This window comes from Spea bombifrons, chromosome 6 (genome assembly GCF_027358695.1).
Source record: "Spea bombifrons isolate aSpeBom1 chromosome 6, aSpeBom1.2.pri, whole genome shotgun sequence".
Lineage (NCBI taxonomy): Eukaryota > Metazoa > Chordata > Amphibia > Anura > Pelobatidae > Spea > Spea bombifrons.
Window position 1 is genome coordinate 22,341,387 of NC_071092.1, and position 18,699 is coordinate 22,360,085.

At 38.6% G+C, this 18,699-nt stretch overlaps 1 protein-coding gene across 1 annotated transcript; it reads right to left on the reverse strand.

The window, feature by feature from the left end:
* Nucleotides 1–2,650: 2,650 nt before the first annotated feature.
* On the reverse strand, nt 2,651–12,905 carry CCDC134 (coiled-coil domain containing 134). Its single transcript, XM_053469098.1, has 7 exons — nt 12,751–12,905; nt 10,559–10,669; nt 9,248–9,369; nt 8,957–9,041; nt 8,029–8,210; nt 5,501–5,572; nt 2,651–2,933 (listed from the first exon to the last, which is right to left on the reverse strand). Exons 1-7 carry the CDS (start codon nt 12,758–12,760, stop codon nt 2,808–2,810), a joined length of 708 nt encoding a protein of 235 aa, XP_053325073.1. The 5' UTR covers nt 12,761–12,905; the 3' UTR covers nt 2,651–2,807.
* Between the last annotated feature and the right edge of the window lie 5,794 nt (nt 12,906–18,699).

An 18,699-nucleotide genomic window follows, 5' to 3' on the forward strand; every position in this document is an offset into this window, starting at 1 on the left:
GGGCTTAGGCCCTTCATTTCAGACACATGGGTTCACCGTTACAAGCCCAAAAGCAAGCGGCAGAGTATGCAGAGGAAGCATCTATCATCTCGAGCAGCAAAGAAATTCAAGACCGAGCCGTCAGCAGCAAAGTTGATGTTGACTGTCTTCTGGAAAAAGTTGGTACGCCTTTGGGAAAATTGCATTGCAAAGAAAGGCAAAAAATTGTGATTTGTTCTTGGAATATATATAAAAAAAAAGGGCCAGAAACGTTTCAAACGTCCCTCATACACACCAAGTGTACTTTTCAGTTGTCCAGTCTCCAGCGCATATTTGTGCCTTTATGAGAAGTAACATACGCATAAAGACTTGTTTACATTTCATTGTTATATTCTGATGGCTTTCGGCTTCCACTTAGTATTGACCTTCGAGAGATGCTGCTTTAGATTCTCGCAGTATTCATATAGCAATTTATTTCCTCCGCTTATTTTGTATTGAAGGGGGCAAGTAATTCACATGCAAAAAGAACCACCAATGGGTATAATTTTCTCTTTCTTGGCATAGAGGAGCTAGTCACCGTTTCACAAATGTTCATTAAATCATGAGCTTTAACTGCATAATTCACCAAAACACAATCACAAAACTGTTACCTGGAGGGATTGTAACTCTTCAGACAGTAAATTCCATATTAACCTAAACCACTTTTAAGCCAAGTTGGCTTGACTTTTTTAAAAATAAAAAAAACTTTAAATACAAGTATGCAATATTTTATAATAAACACCCCCACAAAATATAGACCTATTTTATTCACAGCTTCACATATTCAGAAACATTAAGATAGTATAATCTGCTCAAAGAAAGTACATGGCACTATTACACATAAAAATTCTGACACAAACCCAAAGTACATGATCAACTTAAAGGCATATGTAAACCACAAACATTAAACTCCTTTCTCGTGTGAGGCTTCTTTACTGTTAAAGCAGCATACCTTGTGCACATAGATGACTGGCTAATAAATGTTTGGGTGGCATTCAGGAGATGGTCTTCTGCATGAATGACTAGCAGCACATAAAGTGATAAAATCAGTCTTTCAATCTTCTAGCCATATACATTCCAATATCACAACTGCCATAAATCTGTTAACTGCATCTGGTGATGCACCTATATCTGTTTACTGCAACAGAGTGAAGAAACCTTTCCAATCTTATTTACATACCATTACAAATATAAAATATAACAAAGGAATGCATTCAACCAAAATATTTAGCCTTGTCTACAAAACTACAGGACACAAATGCTCTTTTCTGGTTCTAGAAGACACCCAAATAACAAATGTATCTTTCTCCAGATGTAACTGCTTGAGTCATAGCCAGATTATAAACTACATCATCACATTATACTCCAAATGAGCCAACGCCAATATAACTAAATATTAATGAGCAACATTAAACAGTGTTCCAATTAAATGGGACGTGTCAAAAACAGCTTCAGATAACCCTGTCAGTGACTGACACCGTTTCCATTGGGTGTTTTTCTAAAGGTGGGCATGAATATGAGGTTCAAACTGTTTCAATCCAGAATAGAGAGCACTAAAGGACAATCATTAATCAGTGTGCCTAAGGCACACACTTGCACTACAGCCCAGCATTCCTGCATAAGCTAGAACTTGTTCTCACTTTTAACATAATAAAATAAGTTATATTATATTATATGGCCATGATCCTATAGCCTAGTCCAGATATTTTAGGGTGGGAAACTGACACTGATTATGGTGGGTTTTTTTAGAAGATTAAAATAAAAAAATAAAACCATCAGCCCTTGATATGTTTAAAATATTGTAAAGGATCTATATTTACTTTTACCTCTCCTCACAGAATGACTCAAGCAATTGCATAAATTTTTTTGATCCCACTAAAAAGCAGCTGTTACCTACTTTCTCTAATAATAAATGTTTACACCAACAAGGAACAAATAGTGGTACTAGACACTGATGTGTAAAATAGTCAGTGAGCTGAGCATTTAATTTCATTAACGTAAAAGGTACAGGCAAGCCATTTTTTGTTTATTTTTTTTAAATGAGTATTCTTTAAAGCGAAGATTAAAAATACCCACATTTTCCCCTTGCTGAGCAGAGAGCGTGGCTATGTAAAACTCTGAGTTGCTTAGCTTTATCCCTATTGGTCTTTTAGCCTGCATATCATTCCAACTGATGCAGTTTTGGTGAATGAATGATGTAAACAGTTTGTCTCACATAAGCCTGGACATTTTTGTTTTTACTGTCACTTTTATTATGTAAATTAAAGGGCCAACCTTTTGCCCATGCACAGTTTGTCGACGCAAGAATAATTAAATCAGTGGCTGCTTTTCAGTACATTCAACAGTCTAGCTTATTTTTTCCTTAAATTAAAATATGGTTTTCCCAATAAAGAAGAATTTTGTATAGTTTTGTCCAAATAAGGATTCTTTTGTGGAAGCTATATTAACTTCTACACAGGTTGGATATCACCAATGATTACAGTGTGTGTTTTGAACTCTGATTTTTTATATATATATATATATATATATATATATATATATATATATATATATATATATATATATATATATATATATATATATATATATATATATATATATATATATAAAACAAAAAAACATATCAAACGTATTAGTCATGATAAGAAACAATTTTATGTTGAATGTTCCTGGAATATAAGCACTCATTCTGTAACAGGCCAGGTTTCCATGTTGGCAGGTGACATACTCCCGCAAGGCTCTCATATTATCTTCGGTTTGTCCTTTGCTCAACGGACTCTTCATTGGCTTTATAACTCTGATCGGGATCTGGTGATCCGAGGACCTTTTCTAATCTCCTTTCTCTTTTCATCCTTTCGTCTTCTCTTTTCCTCTTCTTTTAATGCTTTCTGGAAGGCATCTGTGTTTGATAAAAACTAAACAAAAAGAATATTCAGAAAATCATCAGTTATTGAAATCGCTTTATAATATTGTGCCATGGTCAAATTCTAAACCACTACATTTATTGGTTGATATGCAACTAGTTAACATCAACTGCATTTTTCCACAACTATAAATATTACAAAAAGTAATACAAGCCATAATTTGCAAATGCATTATGAAATTTCAAAATGAACCTTATATATGGAATATGTAAATAAAACGGCAACTACATTTATAAAAATTACTGTAGTCTTATATGCACCAGTGTATAATACACTTGTATAACCGTACACTTAATTTTGTAGGATTTTTTTTTATAATTATATATAAAAAAATAAAGTATATTTGATCTCTCTCCCAATGAAATATTTACCTAAGAGTTAGGAGCTATTTTATAAGATTTTATAATGATGTACTGATTAAGATGTTCACTGAGGGCCCAAAAATCAGCCAGATATATCATAGCCATCTCTTTGATCTGAAAGATTTTTTCAAGTGTAAATCAATAGCGCCAAAAAAATGGGGGAGAGACTTAAGCATAGAGTTTGATCTAGCGACCTGGAACAAAGTTATAGTTAATTTAAAAAAAATATTCACTGTCAAAATTTTATCGAACGTCAATATAAGCTTTCTTATAGATGGTATTTAGTTCCAGATAAATTAAACAAATGTTACCCCGTCCAAAGAAATACTTGTTAGAGATGTGGCTTAGACAAAGGCACTTATATCCATATTTTGTGGCATTGTTCTAGCCTATGCCCTTTTTGGATTATGGTTAATAACATTTTAGTGTATCTGGGGAAAACTGATTTGAGGCAAAATAGTGAATTTTCTCTTCTCCATCTAAATTGGCCTAGACTGGATAATAAGAAATCATATTCGCTTTCCCATGTTTTAATTGATGCTAAAATAACTATAGCTAGAAACTGAAAAGGCCAAAAAATTGCACTCTATTCTGAGTTAAAGCTCAAATTGAATATCAACTACATATGGAAAAAGGTCTATTTATGGGGAAATTTTATATATTGGCTGATAAAGCCTTAAAGATATGGGAACTTCATTTTTAACTCTTTTTTTCTCTTTTCACCCCCTGCGGCTATAATTCCATCAGTTTGGAGTCCCCCTAAGCCAATCCCTACATCTAACTGCTGAACATAATTTCTTATATATATGAGAATTTATTGGGTCAACACTAAATATTTAAATTACTACTTTGCGGTTTGTCTAAACCTGTATGTGTGTATGTTTTTTTTTACGTAATAAAAAAAAAAAAAGTATATAACGTGCACCCATCCGATTGGGTCACTGGCTGAGGATTGTTCACACTGATCAATGAACAGTGCCCTAAAGAGTCTTTGATCAGATAATTCATTATGTTAACCCCTTCAGTACAGAGGAGTTTTTAATTTGTTTTAACATCTCTGCAGGACTCGTGTATAGCTGTAATTTCCATCTCTCTCTACTTTAGTGTACCCACACACTAAGTACAATAAGTACAAGTAACATACTGCTCATCATGCCCCCATGTGGTATTTGGGACATCTTTGAAGACAGTCAGTTCAATTTACCCCATCAAACCTTTTATGGTTGTAAACTAGACAAGCCAGGGTATTTCAAATGCTAGTATTTTAACCCTTTCCATGCACTAATTCTACCAGCCTTTGTCAAAATTTGTGGTAGGTATGGATTTACAGCTCCTGGTACATGTTGCTATCAAAAAAAAAACAATATACGTTCAGCAGCATCTCCTGAGTACAAGGATACCGCTCATGCATAGGTTTGCCTGGTTGTTTGAGGGGCAAAGGGCCACATTTGGGAGGTGCACATTTTTCAATGTTGAAGTTTAACATTTGGTGATCATGTGCCCATGAAAAATAGGACACCTAAGGTTATTTCAAATGCTGGTGTTTTAACCCTTTACATGCACTAATTCTACCACCAGCCATTGTGTATTTAGCTCACAAGCACCCATGACTCCATTTTGGCAAAAGCACACAGAACAGCCATTTTGAATGGTCAGTGAACACAGCTTGATAGGTTTACTGTTCTATCTTACTCTTTTCACAATCACACATTTAAGTTTTAGGTGACACTTTTGTGCACTTTGGATTTGCATTTTACGCTTGCCAGTTTGTTAACGGAAACCCTCGAAGAATGTCATTGAGCTGTAAATTGATTAAATTCAACATCGTTAAAAAATAAAAAATGGTTCAGCACTCAACTCCCAGGAAGCTGGTTGCTAGCAGGAAAAAGGGACAGCATAAACCCTCTTGAAGCATACAAACACAGAAAAGAATCCCAGCACTCCAAACAGCTTCCAATCCTAAGGTTACTTTATTCAGAGAAAGCAAAACAAAAAAACAACGTTTCGGCTTGACAAAAGGCGCCGTTTGGCCGAAACTTTGCGTTTTTGTTATGCTTTCTCTGAATAAAGTAACCAAAAGATTGGAAGCTGTTTGGAGTGCTAGGATTCTTTTCTGTGTTTGATTAAATCCAACATGTCCATTAACTCATCTTAACTGCCAACTTGATTCAACAACCCTATACATTCAACTCTTACCTCCATGTTTTCAGTCTTGAAGGGATTTCTGTAATCGGGTGACTTCTCACTGATTCCCAATTCTTGAGACATCTAAAAGAAAGAATTAATGGTTCAGTAAACCACCTTGTTGAAAGACTAAATTTACCCTATGACAATACATTACTAAAACTGGAAAAAGTGACGCTGTGTTTAATACACACCACAAGCAGAACTGGTCATATCAATTATGAGATTACCCCAATTATAAGACGACCCCCAAAATTTGAATATTAATTTAGAAAAAGAAAAATGAAAAAGCCCGAATTGAAGACTACGCTATAGAAGAAAAGTTTTACTAGTAAATATGAATTCACATGTAAACTAATTTTCATATTTAATAAAAACTGATTGAGAAAAATGCATTTCTTGTTTTTATTTCCTTTTGTTTGCCAACCTGCCCCCCAGTTATGCATATCTACCCCCTGGCTTGCAACTGTGCCCCCCAGATATGCCTTATACCCCCTATATGCCACTCTGCCAACCCAGACTTACCAATGCATCCTCCAGACTTTCCCCCCGTGCTTCAGACTCCCTGGTGTCTAGTGGGGGCAGCCGGTCAACGCCTGCGCGATGCGCGTAGACAATTTCTGCTGCTACCTGGCACTTCCACCAGGGCTTCTATGACAGAGCATCGGAAGGTTGCGCCGGTGCTCCATCATAGAAGTCCTATCAGAAGTGCCGGCCAGCAGCAGAGGTTGTTTGCACGCCTCTTGCAGACTTTCACTGGCTGACAGAGAGGAGGATCCAGATCCCCTGCAGCGCTGCAGGGGATCTGGATCTTATTGTCAGACCTCTATTTGCTTATATTTGAGCAAATACGGTACATATCAGTCAGAAACAGGATAGTCTTACATAGTGCACTATAGATCGATAAAATAATAAAGTTATTGATAGCTTTGACCTTAATTGTAACTTTTTAAGTAATTGTTTCATTTAATGGGGTACCTCAGGGATCTGTATTGGGACCAGTAGTTTTAATATTAATAAAAATATTAAAAGGTCTTAATATGATACAAAGGTCTGCAACAGTGTAGACATTCTGTGTGGAACAACTCAAATGGAGAATGACTTAAGTAAACAAGAAGAATGATCAAGAATGTGGCAGCTGCAGTTTAATATTAATTAATGTAAAATAATGCACTTGGAACGTAAAAATCCTAAAGCAGAATATGGCATTGGTGGCAGGGTACTGTGAGTAACAACGCAAGAGAGTGACTTATTTTTGATTACTTAAATGTAAGCACACAACACAATGAAGCATCTCAGGAAAAGCAAGCAGGAAAGGTTAAATGATCTTAATATTTATAGCTTGAAGGAAAGAAGAGAGGGGTAGAAACACTTTACTTAAAGAGATTTAACAAAGTACAGAGGTCATGGCCTAAAACTTGAAGGCCAGAGGCTTAGATGTAACTTAAGGAAATTCTACTTTATTCAGTGGGTAGTAGATAAATGGAATAGTCTCCCAGCAGCAGTGGTAGAGGCTAATACAGTGAGTGAATTTAGACAAGCATGAGATAAGACATACATCTTTACTCACAATAGGACATGATCAAAGACTGATAGGGGTTTAAACCCCTTACATCATGAAAAATGGACCGAACGGTTCTTATCTGCCATCAATTTTAATAGTTTCAGATAAAAGCCATTTATCATTGAATATAGTACATGTATTTACACACACTGTATGACCAAACGTATGTAGAAACCTGGCAATTACACTTATATAAAACTTGTTGAACGCCCCATTTCAAAACCACAGGCATTAATATAAAGTTGCAGTCATAATAGCCTCCACTGGGAAGGCTTCTCACAAGATTTTGCTGCGTGCTTGCGAAATTTTGTGAACCAAAATAGCCTTTGTGAGGTCAGGCTGGATCAGAAGGCCCGAGTTACAATTGGTGTTCCAATTCAATGGGGGTACGGCCGGGACTCTGGAATCCACACTCCAAACCATGTGTTCATGGACCTTGCTTTGTGCACGCCTGTTGGAAGCGGGTGTGGCTGAAACACCTAAACTCAATAATGAGGAGAGGTGTACATATACTTTCAGACATAGTTAAAGCATTATCTATACATTAGAAAATGCCAACTCGTCCATTTTGTAGAAGAAACTACATAATGCACATCGCTAAAAAATAAAAAACATTGCTATGCATTGAATAACAAGCATATATATAAAATTCCATTTATCCGTAATAAACGCACATGAACCACCTGCTGCTTCTTCTAAGGACATATATGTATTTAACAATACATAAAGCTGGGCTACTCAAGAAAAAATTATTTTCATTACTGAATTTTAGCTGAATGAGATGCATTTAACTAAATGAAATTTAGAATAAACACAGTATTAACAAATCTGTATCACTGGTAAACTAGCCTGCTAGACAGATTAGCATGCTGGGTAATCTTTATGGAACACGAAGAGGCTTCAATAAATCTGAATATTTATGTCATATAAGTTAACATGGCTGTAAATGTGATTAGAAGTACATGCAAAAGAGTACCAGGCCAAGAAGCTGAGAGTGAGGTCCATCGTTGAAGATTCCACTCAGGTTACAGAATCCAATACCCCACCGGATCAGATTGTTCCAATTGGAGTTCCGGTCAAAGTAATGGTGAACTATTTTGGGGAATCTCAGGACTACATCACCAAAAAATGCAGAATTCTCCACAGTATGTGAATAAGCTGAAACAGATTTGCAAGATTTAGCAGAATAATGATGCTAAAGAATAAGAGGTTGTAGGGTGTTTCATAAAAGTAATTGATCAGATTGCATCTAGAATGCGCAGTGAAGTTTTGAGCACCAGTACAAAAAAAAAAAAAAAAAAAAAAAAAAAAAAGGAAGAAGAAGGGCTAAAGGAATGGAAAAATTTAGCTATGAAAAAAAGCTACCCAAATTGGGATTGTTTTCTCTGGAGAAAAAACATCTTTGTGAGGATATGATAAACCTTTACAAGTATGTTCAAGGTTAACACAAAGATCTTTTTGGAGATCTATATATATTTACATGAGGAACATTTGTCTAAAACATACAGAAGGTTTCTTTACTGTTAGGGCAGTTAAATTGTGGAATAACCTGCCATCTAGTTATTTTGGCCAATTCAATCAATGTATTAAAAACTTTGGATGTTTTTCTAGATACGAAATGCACACAGGGTTATCACAAGTAAAGGTAGATAAGATTATGTTGATCCAGAGCAAGTCCGACTGCCTTGGAGTCCAGAAGGTTTTTTTTCCTTTGAGATGACATTACGGTCTCAGGTTTTCTTTGCCTTCTTCTGGATCAACTAGTAGTATGGGTTATTGGAATGATTTAACTTGATGGACTATATGTCTTGTTTCAACCTATTAACTATGTAACTATGCATCTCTTCTAGCATAAAACGTGCATTAGAGGGTATTCTGTTTACTTATAAAAGCACACATCTCACCATCTTTTATTTTGTCATCCTCTGGAAAGGGACCATCTGGTTGTACTCCTGCTGCAATCAAGACAGCTCGAGAGTCCTCTAGCACCTGTAAAATAAAGTGTCAGATACTAAAATGCTAATGCATTCTATTTGCTATTGTGTGTGCATGAAAATTTTACTGTGGTAAACAAAATACTCTCTCTCAGAAGATGTCCCCCAACCCCCCCAAAAGAAAAGTACCTGGAATAAAAAGCATAAAAGGCAGAAGTACCTATAAGTGAAAATTATTTGAGATTAAAATGTGATGCTCACCTTGAAAAGCCCTTTTAGCATTATGTCTATGATTTTATACTGCTGGTTGATATCATTAAGCTCAATCAGATTATTTAGGGCATTGATCTGATCCTTACGCTTCACTTCAAAAAGCTTTTTATCTGCAGACTATTAAGGTGTTACAAGATCAAATGTACATTTCTTAAAGCTAACCAAATTTACAGTAGTGCACATCATGATTTTTGCAGTTTTTTTGTACTCTTCAATACTAGCAGGCCTCAGACTCATGGGTTTTCCCCAAATAAACCCCCTGTCTAAGTAGATTAGATACACACACACACAACACTAGTGAAAACCTGACATTATTGCTTAGGCAAGCACAGTAGGAGCATTTTCCCTGTGGGCTCCCATTCTACATTTTATATATTTTCTATATTTTTTATTTATATATTTATTCTATGAATTATGCTTGATCAATCATATACATGTTAGCTTATGATGAATTATATTTAATTAATCTCAGAGTTAATAACATACCCTAGGATTCTTGAGAGTAAAGTGAGTGAAAGTTACACAAACCTCCTTGGGGAAAAGACAGTTACAGAATCAAAAGACTAATCTGTTTTAAACATGTCATAAAGTTTGCAGCGGAATTAGAGAACTACCTGTGAAGTAGCCTGTCCCTCGTACCATGATGCTTCTGTTACCACAAGTTAAAACTTTTTATTAATACAGATTAGTCTGAACTAGATTTGAGTGCAGGCCACTCGAATATTCGTATGTTCTGCTCAGGCGAATATTTGTGTACATTCTTCGTGTTCGTTTTTTTTTTTTTTTTCTTTTTTTTTTTTATAGAAGGGGTTAAACTTTGGCGCCAGGATTTTAAAGGTCCGTACCAGTGACTCTATTGGTCGCCAGCAGGGAGCTCCTACATTGGTTGATGCCAGAGAAGGCCCCTGCAGAAAACCAATAGAGTCGCTCACACGGACCTTTAACTCCTTGCGTGAACCTGCGGATTTCCGCTCCCGTTAACACATGCGATGCTGCATAGATAAGGTAGATGGGGAAGGGACCAGGGAGATTAGCAAAAGAAGATGAACAGAAGATTCTTCGTGTTGTGTGTCTTTGTCTACGTTTTGCCGTTGCCGTGTTCGTTTCTTCGGTATTCGGGCTGAACAATGAAAAAAACACACCCTTCGTGTTAGTTTTTATATTCGGCCGAATACGAATGCACAAGTCTGGTCTGAACTGTTTACCATTTCTTTATCTAATGTGACCATGAACTAGAATATAACAAAGCCTTAACAACCCAGAAGAGAGAACTGAATTACTACAGTGCCGAAAGGATACAGATTTCAAAAGCAGCATCTCTTTTCTGTTTGTTAGTGTCTGATGTGCTTGCAAAGGACAGCAGTATGGCCACAAGGAAACTCAGGATATAGGCAGGGTCCATGGCAGTGCCTTTAAGAAAAGAAAAGGAAAAAAGCACAATAATTACCAAAGTGACTAATAACTCTTCAATCTGGAAGAATGGGGAGATTCTGCAGGAGCTCCCCATATGCATTTGCCCCAACCCGCAGATATCTAGTCAGTACCAGCGATGGCTCTTACATAGTAATATAGGCTGAAAAAAGACATGCATCCATCAAGTTCAGCCTTTCCTATATCTGTTAATTTGATGCCGTTGGTCAAAAGGAAGGCAAAAAAAACCCAGTTTGGCTCTTTTTGATCTTTCAAGGAAGCCAAGGTTATTCTTAAAGATCACTGGCACATATATTAGTTTTCAGAAAAGGTTATATTTATTTGGGAGCGCGTTTAATTCAGTGTCCTAAAATAAAAATGGTGATTTTACAGTATGCATTGTAAAGGTGCCGAGCTAGCCACATTATCATTTTTATCAGACTGCTCTTTTATCTGAAATATTCAAGCTGTCCAGCTTCCCACCGCGCTGCAGAATCTCTGAAACGCCCGTGAGTCACTTGGCTCTGCCTCTTTTGAAACAATAGTACAAACCCGTTCAGTCAGTTAGAATGACACTGCAACAGATACGTCCCAACAGAAAAAATTAAGAAGTTAAACACAACTCATCTCACTTTATGAAACTGCCGTTGGCGAAACAGAGATTACTGCTGCCCCACCAGACTGCTAGAAAGAAATGTAGACACATACTGAAACACAGAGCGTGTAACCAGCTTACAGATATGCCAAGCATTTTGCAACTGAGTTTTACGTCCCAGAAAAATGTGACGAGGGCAGTTTCCACCTCAAAATAGCTTAGCTTATATATATATATATATATAAAATAGTAATCTGCGATATACAGATTTATTTTACTCCATGCATTTATCTATTGGCTCGACACTCTTACACGAGGAACCAAATGCTACAAACATTTTGTCCATTTAACAGTACATAAGAAACTTATACACTATTACTGCAACAAGCTGTGGCCCGTCCAATAAAAGACTTGGAAGAGGCCCATCATGCAGCCATCTAAAGCAGCAGTAAGGTGACCTCTCTGACTGAGATGCCTCAAGGTCCTCAGATTGCTGTGTAATTAATTATTGCGCTGAAGAGCAAAGACTCAAACAAGGCACACAATGACTGGTGGCTAGTGGCTTAGCTGCCCATCCTGTTAGAACGGGCCAACAATAAAGGGGTTTGCCATCTTCTGATTTGTTGCGTCTTTAAAAGCTGTAAGGAAATGGAAGTCTCCGGTGTTTGCGTCGCCGTCTGTTAGCGCCCACCTCAAGCATTTATGTGATAGAAAAATGGCTTTGTTTCTTCTTTCAAAACTAAAAACAAAATTAGACAAAATGTACCAAATCTATACCATCTATATCCTTTGCTGTACATCATCAAAGAGAACCTAGCATCAACGCAGCTTCCATATGGCAGAAATAGGGAGACAATCATACAAACTCCAAATGAGAGGGAAGACGTCTGCCATATTTATGGAAGAAAAGCAGATGGCTAATATTAGTGATGGATACTGCTTCGTGTATGAAATATACAGAAATGTACCATGTAGGATTTATTAACATGGACATATACACAGCAGTTTTATTTGTGCGGGGTCCAGGTTCAGTTATTGCTGAATTCGTGTTTATATAAAAAAATGGAGACCAGTTAGCTTCTGGATTCATTTGGGATCATTTATTAAATGCTACATGGGGTTCCACGGCCTCGCCGAATGTGCTGGACAGGCTGCTTCATTGACAGGCGCGCATTAAACAACGGAAGTGCTCGGAAAGACCGCTATACACCACAGCAACGTCTGCTCCGTTCATTTCCATCTATGAGCCGAGGCTACCTCCTCGCTCCAAGCCGTCATTACCAGACAGCACTGACAGCTTGCAAATAATATACATTTGCAACCTAATTTACCAGAAACGTAAAGAATGACGTAAGAGAAATAATACCAAAAATATAGATTTTACGGGATACGAAAAAATGGAGTTGTCACACATGCTGTGCATGTAACATATGTGATGTCTGCCTATACCCGTCCATGTACGAGCGGGATCTCCAGTCATTCTTACCTCTCCGCATGCAGGTCAATGAAAGCTGAATGCAGGTCAGTGATTTTCACTCCCATCCACCAGTCATGCCGCTTATTTTCAGGTAACCCTTTTCTGTGCAACATCAGTCACCAAACAAAAAATCCTTCCTGGCTGACGTCACTTCCTGCAAAACAACCCACAGTGCCATGTTCTGAAGCTTTCCGTGAAGTCTCTGCTTCTCTATCTTCGAAATGATGGTATGGCGTCACCTGCTCACGTAACTGCCGCCATTATATGGCTTTGAGCCGTGAGGGACGTTGGAGGGCTGGAGAGAAGCGGGAATAGAGGACGGAGGAGGAGGTTTATTGAATATTGCGCTGTAATTTCTAAATTCAGGCTGGCCGATGATATGACTGACTGTGCTTCTGCTGCATGAAGGCAGCAAGTGGTAGAGGAGCGTGATCAGACATATCACCCGTGTACTTTACTGTGCGCTTTGTGGAAGATGTGTACATGTAAAAAAAATGTTATAGTATTTCTCCTTACCAAGACTGGCATCTTGTGGCCTGGATGGCAGATAACCCCGCCCCCTTTCCCGGTAACTCATTTAAATCCTCAAATACACACACTCACTGTAACAGGCAGACACTCACAAAAACAACCTCACACGCATCACTCCAATCCAACCAATTACACAAAACACCTTACTCAACCACACTTATAACACATCATAATGCACTCCCATCACACATCACTCCCTCGCACTTCTCACCTGACATCCATACCCAGAGACCTTCTTTGCTTTGATATATTGACATTGGTACACGTACTCTAGAGAGTAGTTACACCAAAAGTGGATCATTTTTGTGCTTTGTTTATTCAGTTTTTGAAATATAAGACTGGATAGTGTGCTTTCTGCAAAATTGAATTTGGGTTGGTATTTTACAGGCCCAGGTGGCTTTGCAAGTGGGGGGTGGGGGACGTTCAGGGTGTGATATACACACTACACGCAGATTCGCTCTTAAGGCACTTATTAAATGGCAGGTCTTTGGACGAATGACAGGACTCGGTTTCTAAGCAACTGTAGTATTTCAGTAAAATTTGTAAATATAAGTGACAGAGCATTTAGGAGAAAACAAGATGGCCGGTTTATTTTACTTCTATCTACATGATGCAATGCGTATCTGGAAATAATTTAAGATAAGACCCCTAGGTAGAACACCACCTTTAATCGGAAAATAAACCCTTACAACCTACTCTATGCTCTCCGGCCAACTTGCGTAGGAGCCTGATACAGTGTCTGATTATTTGGATATTTTCTGTATTTGTGACAATGTATCTGAAATTATATAATTGTGTATATAATGGTTATTCAAGAAGCGAGAGGGTCAGAGTATCTTTATATACAGTGTCAGCTAGGATGTACCTGGGACTGCCCCTGAAAAAGCATTGTATAGTCCAGTGACTCTAGGCATTAGTGCATCCCAAATTTTACATCACTTCCTATATTATCTTTCAGGACTGAATAGTTCCTGAATGTTTCTATATCTATCTTTTTTTATCTGTGATTTCTGACTGATACTCCAGTGTAGCATTTACTTGTGTGTAAAATACATTGCTGTATAAAAAAAACCCAGTTCTACTTCATTTTGCAAATAAACTTCCTCAGTGCTAGCTCTACCTATAGGTAGAGCCTCCTCTTCTGTGGACGGGCAGGAGGCCGGGGTCTGTTCATATAACGGCCAGTGCTCAGCTGACTGGCGAATCATTCCCCACCACCACGGACCGCATGGGGGTAGCGTGGCAACTGCATCAGAGACCAGTTGAGAGTTTGTGTGGTACGTGAGCTGCATGAATGCGTGTGTGTGTGTCTGGGTATCTTGGTGTGTGGCTGCCTGGGTATTTTAGTGTCTGTGTTGGTTAGTGTCTGCCTGGTTATGCATGTGTGTTTGCCTGGTTATGCATGTGTGTCTGCCTGGGTATGCATATGTGTCTGCTAGGGTATGTTAGTATGTTAGAACATGAGCATGTTAGTGTGTGCGCAAGTCTGGGCATGCGTGTGCATGTTTGTGCGTGTGCGCAAGTCTGAGTACGTGTGTGTGTATGTTTGTGCGTGTATGTGTGTCTGGGTATTTTAGTATGTGTGTGGGTTTATGTCAGTGTGTGAAGATATGTCTTTAACCGGTATGTTTGTGTGTGAGTATTTTGGTGTGAGAGCACCTGTTTGTGTGAGAGCATGTGTGTCTTGGCATTTCAGTTTGTGAACATGTGTCTTTTCCGTTGGTATGGGTGTCTGGGTAGTTAGTGTGAGTGCCCCTCCCAAGGTCAGGCTCTGGGTCCACCCCTGGTTTAGCGGGGACGCTACGCTCACCAACATGAAGCAGTGAGATTAAGGCTTCGCTCAGTCTGCCCCTCCAAGAGCAGTACTCACCCGCTTAACCTCTGCCTCTCCCGAAAAATATAACTGCCGTTGGAGGGCTCTCTGCCATAGTGACCTTCGAACCAGTTGCCTCAGAGTCTGGTATTGTTCTGTAGGCAGAGCAGTGGTATTGTTCTGTAGGCAGAGCAGTGGTGTAGCAGGAGAGGATGTCCCCCAGCAGCCCCTGGAATTCTGATGTCACATACATGTCCTCGTCAAGGCGACCAAAGTCTGCCATCCTGTCGGTTAATCCCGGTAGAAAGGAAGTGTCCCTCGGACTAAGAAGCAATCCTGCCGCTTGCCACCAATGTCACGGAACTGGCTAGTCCGACCGACTACCTCCGCTGACTTGTGCTCCCTTAGCGTTGGACAACACACTTTCCCCAGTCACTAGCCAAGACTCAGTGTAGGGTAAAACCAAAACAAAGACTGATTTATTTTAGACACACAGGGCTGGATATATCCAGCAAAACACACATTAACATAAAAACAAGATATTGGGATACAAACCACCCCCTTAATCTGCCTCCTAGAGACAACAGGGGCAGTAACGGGATTACAATACAATAGGGTCCCAACCTCCACTATTAGTGGCCCAAATCAGTTCCAGGGATGGCCGGGGGTAAATGTAGTGGAGGAACGGGGGGGGGGGGACTGATTTATACAACACATTAATGCACCATGGGGTGGGGGGGTCCGATATTAAACTGAAACATTGTTGGTCACTCACTGCTTGCAGATTCTGGCTGTCTGCCAGAGATTATCCCCTCAGCAAGTGATGGGATGATATACTGCTGGGGGTAGCCACAGAAGTCTTTACAAAGTCAGGGCCCATAGTCAGTAGGGAGGAGGCTGGTTGTCAGGCCTCTCCAGCGGCCCCAGTGATGCAGGTTTCCGTCACAGTCGGTATAAATGAGGGGCGGCAAAATTAGGTTTTGCCTAGGGTGACAAAAATCCTTGCACCAGCGCTGAACTCATTTCATCTAAACACCTGGAGGCTGCCCTTGTTGTAAGTTATGTGATATTTTGCGTGACTTTCGCTGCTTAAAACACTACACTGAGCTGATCTTTCATTTACTACAGGCAATATGATGTTTGTCACATACACTGGGCTGATGCCAGGGACCAGGAAACATACAAGAAGCTAATATGCAACTGCAGGGTAACATTATATTATTCAAACACTCAAACTATTTACAAAAATAAAACTGCAATATTTTTTAAAAAAATATTTAATCGGTTACTATTGTTATTAGCTTTCACAGTCTGTGGTATTGTGAACATATGTGATTCTTAAAAATAAAGTCTAAACGTCATCTTCATTTAAACTAAACAGTTTTATATTTCTTTTTTTTTTTTCTTTACTCTGCCACATGGGACACAGACACGATTATTCCATCCACATATCTAAAGAGTTTGTAGAAAGGAAAACAGTGGTAATGCAGCACAGATCTTTTTTAAAGCACTTCATTGAAAGCCAGAGTAAAGTGCAAGTGGCATAGGCTAATCATGTGCAAATGGTGTGTCAGTATTAATTAATGTTAATTATTACACATTGTCTTTAACATTGTACAGTATAGTTACTTTAAGAAATGAAAGCATCAAGAGAATATGGCAGGGACAATTCTCAGTTAATTACGGTATGTCCATTATACAGTTTCCCAAAAGGTATAAACAGCAATTAGAACACCTTGAGATTTGTAATACTTCTGGTTCATTGGGTCACCTTCATTTAACAATTTTCATGACAAACATTAAAATAAGATGTTAAAGGTAGCAAGTCATAGGTTAACGTGTTCTTTACATAGAATGACTTTATATTGGTATTTCTACCTTATGTTTTTTCCTGTCGGGAATGCAGATAGAAATAAATGAAAAGGATACAGTATGTCTGTGGCTGTAGGCTTCTGAATACAACCCATTTTTTTGAGAAGTTCCTGGACAGACTCTCTCATATCTACTTCATTGAAATACTTTGTGTTCTGTAACTATAGAACATCTAATGTTACCGCGATTACCAGCTTTACCAAGGCGTTGAGAGAACACAGTACACATACTGGGGAAATTATATATAAAATATGTTAATTTATAATTATACAAAATTGCATTTATGATACAAACTGATAATCTCTATGTATTACTGTATTTGCTCGATTATAAGACGACCCCCCAAAATCTGAATATTAATTTATGAAAAAAAAGAAAAAGCCTGAATATAAGACGACCCTATAGGAAAAAAGTTTTACCAGTAAATGTTAATTCATCTAAACTATGTGAACAATTGTTTGTTAATAAAAGCTATGATTGAGAAAAATATTTTGTTTTTATTTCCTTTTTTTCAACCTGCCCCCAGTTATGCACATCTGCCCCCAGGCTTGCCACTCTGACCCAGAAATGCCTTATACCCTCTAAATGCCACTGTGCCCCATGATATGCCTTTTGACCCCCCAATGTGCCACTCTGCCTCCAGAATTGCCTTATACCCCTGTATGCCACTCTGGCATTTAGGGGGGTATAAGGCATTTCAGGAGGCAGAGTGGCGTATAGAGGGTTAAAAGGCATTTCACAGAGCACTCTGCCTCCAGAAATGCCTTATGCCCCCCATTTAACACTCCCTCCGTCCTCCAAACTTACCGGTGCTTCTGAGTCGCCAGTGCTTAGTCAGGGCAGCGTGTAGCGCTCTACGCGCTTGAGCGGAAGTTGTCTACGTGAATCACGTAGAGCTCTATACGCTGCCCGGACTAAGCAGCGGGGACTCAGAAGCACCGGTAAGTTGGGGGGGGGGGCATAACACAGAAGGATCCAGGTCCCCTGCATCTGAGTAGAGCTCTACACGCCGCCCGGACTAAGCACCGGGGACTCAGAAGAACCGGTAAGTTGGGGGGGGCATAACACAGGAGGATCCAGGTCCCCTGCATCGCTGCGGGGGATCTGGATCTTAGTCTCATAGTCAGACCTATTTGAGGTCTGGTTATAAGACGACCCTGATTATAAGACGAGAGGGATTTTTCCAGAGCATTTGCTCTGGAAAAAACATAGTCTTATAATCGGACAAATACGGTACTATCTTTTGTTACATACAAACAAAACAATGCAGCATCCAATGAGCTCTATAATCACTATATTTTGCATATTGTAAGCTATGGTTGAACTGCGACAGACCTGCTCCCATTATCATTACATTTGGTTATTTTCATCTCTACACAGCAAAAAATAACATACAAAATAATTATATGCAGGTCCATCACGACAAGATGTCCCTAGAGGACCGCTGACAAAATAAAATAAGTTAGCCGTTTTGCACCATTATTTAACCCGTTTTTTATTTTTTGTACCCTTTGTGACTGAGGCTGTTTAGCCTTGTTGCTCATGTTTAGCTGTAATTTTCTCCTCTCCCATTTAGTGAACCCTCACAAGTTATACATTTTTTTTTTTCAGGAGAGCGTTCTTCGGGTATTATTTTTTGATCATATTATCTACTTTCCTATAAAAAAAATAATATGATGAAACATTTATTTGAAAAATCTTTTACTTGTCTAAAAACGCTAATAAAAAAGCCTGCTAAATAT

Bases quoted from the DNA above. Each gene is read 5' to 3' on its own strand.
- CCDC134 (XM_053469098.1), bottom strand. The intron at 9,370-10,558 runs GTATCCTTTCGG...AATAGTCTGCAG, and splicing joins AGATGCTGCTTTTGAAATCT to ATAAAAAGCTTTTTGAAGTG. The intron at 9,042-9,247 runs GTGAGCATCACA...TTTATTTTACAG, and splicing joins TGCTAAAAGGGCTTTTCAAG to GTGCTAGAGGACTCTCGAGC.